The following is a 3,296-nucleotide window of genomic DNA, read 5'->3' as shown; positions in this document are numbered from 1 at the left end:
AAGAAGAAGCTCATTCCGATTTCTATTAATAAATATACGTCAATTCTTTTTTTTTCCAACACATCTATCAGTTGTTTCATCTCTCTGATTTTCCTGTCTTAAGACAGTAATATCAGGGCTCACTAAATTTAATAAAATAGGGCACAGTGGCACTCATTTTTAGGCCATGAAGAAGTGTTGGGATACAGCTGATATTGAAAATGGCATCTGCTAAAAGGGAGAAAAATAATTCCCAAAAATCAATGCAACTTTTTCTAATACAAATACATATAATATTTTAAAATAGTAATATAAAAGAAGACCGAGAAGAAAGAGAGGAAAGAAAATTGAGAGTAGAGGAAAGAGTAGTCAGAGTGACAAGAGCATCAAGTGCTGCAGAAGAGGCAACAGAAACTAGGCCTGAGTCTCTTCAGATTTGCCAGTCTTTATAGGACCACACTCTTCTCTCCTTTCCTTACATTTTATCTATCTATTTTGACATTTACTATATTGGATATTTTAATGTTGTTTTGATTTTACACTACATGGCAAACTCCTCAAAAGCTCTTGCCCTCGTCTGACCAATTTTTGACACAATATATGTTACCTTTCTTAAACTTGGGTTTGTGAATATATTACTCTTTGACTTAACTGTTAACAAATACTCCATAAACTAATATCCCCTCTAAACCCTACTTTTTTAGGTAATAGTGTGATAACTTATCTTCTATAATTGTATAGTAATATATTCTATAAATGACTTTATTTCCCTAAGTACAAAAATAGAGTGTGTATATAAAGGAGGGGCTGGCCTTGTGAAGAGGCTGAAGCTAGCTAGTGTTCATGCAAATTACAACCGAGGAATATATACTTAGAGAGTGAAAGAGAGAACAAACCAGATAAAAGGGACATAGAAAGTGGTCTTCCTTGTCTGACTCTGTCCTAAACTCAGGAACCCTAGCTAATCTCTGAATCTATCAAGAAAGCTCTTTGTCTCTTCTGTTTATGCTCTTTTTATTCTGCTACATAACCCTTTGAGGAAAGAAAGAAGCTAACAAGAAAGATGATGAGCCTAAGTGGAAGTAGCGGGAGAACAACAGAGAGGCCTCCATTTACACCAACTCAATGGCAAGAACTGGAGCATCAAGCCCTAATATACAAGTACATGGTCTCTGGTGTTCCTGTACCACCAGAGCTCATCTTCTCCATCAGAAGAAGCTTGGACTCTTCCTTGATCCCTAGACTCCTCCCTCACCAACCACGTAAGCCCTAAACTTTAATTACAATTTCAACAAACTTTTGTATGTTTCTTTAAATCTTTCTTGATTTCCTGATTTTTTTTCTTTGCATAAAGCTTCAATCTTTTGTTGATTCTCATGCCTCTAAAGTTTACAGCTTTATATGATTTATAGTGTTTGGGTTTCTGTCTAAAGTGTTCAACTTTATCTTCGTAAGACCACTTTCACAAACTTATAGTAATTATGAATAACTTTTATTTAGGTCTTAACTAGGGTTTTGCATCATGATTAACTTTAGGGTTTTGGTTAATTGAATGATGCAGTTGGGTGGGGATGCTACCAGATGGGATTTGGGAGAAAACAAGATCCAGAACCAGGAAGATGCAGAAGAACAGATGGTAAGAAATGGAGATGCTCAAGAGAAGCACACCCAGATTCAAAGTACTGTGAAAAACACATGCACAGAGGAAGAAACCGTGCCAAAAAATCTATCGATCAGAGTCAGACAACTGCTCCTTTAATATCACCATCCCTCTCTTTTCCCAGCAACCACAACAACCCAAGCCCCACACTGTCCTCTTCTTCTACTACTTATTCTGCTTCTTCTTCTTCTTCTTCATCCCCTTTACTTGACACCTATAGTAACATCAATAGGTTTGGTGGTGGTAGCAGTAACAGTAGAGGTTACTTTAACAATGATTATCCTTATCCTTCAACTTCACCTAAACAGCAACAACAACAAACTCTTCATCATGCTTCCGCTTCGTCACTTCATCAAAACACATCTACTCCTCAACTCAATGTCTTAGCCTCTGCAACTGACCACAAAGACTTCAGGTTCTGTATCTCTTTTTTTTTCATTTCCACTGTTCATTATTTAAGTTTTGTTAATCCTTGAAAAAGAATAGCATAATATTAAATTATATGTGGAATTTTCTTTTAATTATGATTGTAGATATTTTCAAGGGATTGGGGAGAGAGTTGGAGTAGGGGAAAGAACATTTTTTCCAGAAGCTTCTAGAAGCTTTCAAGATTCCCCATACCATCACCAACAACCGTTAGCAACACTAATGAATGATCCGTACCATCATAAGTTCGATCATCATGATAACACATATTCATCCTCATCTCAACATCATCATCATGACCAAGATCATCGACAACAACAATGTTTTGTTTTGGGCGCCGACATGTTCAACAAACCCACAAGAACTGTCTCCGAAAACACATCGAGACAAGATCTCGATAATCAAGAAGAGGAAGAGAAAGATTCATCACAAACGAAGAAGTCTCTTCATCATTTTTTTGGTGAAGAGTGGGCACAGAACAAGAACAGTTCAGATTCTTGGCTTGACCTTTCTTCCCACTCAAGACTTGACACTGGTGATGTGCTATCCAACTAGATAATAACAGTTTGAAATATTGGTCGTTTTTTAAAATTAATTCGAACTTAATTTCTCAGGTAGCTGATTGATTAGGCCAGATAGCATCAGTGATGGGTCTGCACCAACACACACACATACAAAAGTTTGAAGGGTGCATTTCATATATATTTTCGTGGAACATTGAGACAAGACACTGTTTGCAGAAGCCCTATATGTATGCATTAATGTAATGATCTCTTTCTTCTCTCAATGTCATAGGTCCCAACAAGAAAACTGATCCGACGTTTATCTGTGTGTGTTTCTACTGCTTTTTTTGGCTGCTGTTTTTTCTCCTGGATATCGTTTTTATTTTATTTCATTGTAGCTGAAAGAAACACTATATTATTGATTTGTTTCTTAGGATGCAAGCATCTTTTGTAGCATATGGAATTATAACTTTGTTCTTTTCCTTCATCTCCAATGGCAGTCTTTATTTGCGTAGAAATAAATAGAGAAAAATGTATGCAAAAGGCATAGTAATCATCAATCATGGCTTAATTTGAAATTTACTGTAATTCTGGACGTAGCATGTTCTGTATATTGGGATTATACGCAGGTCAAGTGACGCAAACATACTCAAAAAAATCTTGAACCACGCATTTATAAAACGAGAGAGTAATCAAAACCCAACATATAAAATTTGATCATCATCTTC

The 3,296-nt window shown here is 36.2% G+C and overlaps 1 protein-coding gene across 1 annotated transcript; it reads left to right on the top strand.

Annotated features, from left to right (window-relative positions):
* Positions 1-319: 319 nt before the first annotated feature.
* Positions 320-3,025, top strand: LOC108810707 (growth-regulating factor 5-like). The gene is made up of 4 exons (XM_018582798.2): positions 320-1,241; positions 1,541-2,054; positions 2,173-2,600; positions 2,680-3,025. Exons 1-4 carry the CDS (start codon positions 1,043-1,045, stop codon positions 2,685-2,687), a joined length of 1,149 nt encoding a protein of 382 aa, XP_018438300.1. The 5' UTR covers positions 320-1,042; the 3' UTR covers positions 2,688-3,025.
* Positions 3,026-3,296: the final 271 nt, after the last annotated feature.

The sequence above is a fragment of the Raphanus sativus genome, chromosome 6, assembly GCF_000801105.2.
Source record: "Raphanus sativus cultivar WK10039 chromosome 6, ASM80110v3, whole genome shotgun sequence".
In the NCBI taxonomy this organism is placed as follows: domain Eukaryota; kingdom Viridiplantae; phylum Streptophyta; class Magnoliopsida; order Brassicales; family Brassicaceae; genus Raphanus; species Raphanus sativus.
This window is presented reverse-complemented; position numbering and strand designations above follow the sequence as displayed.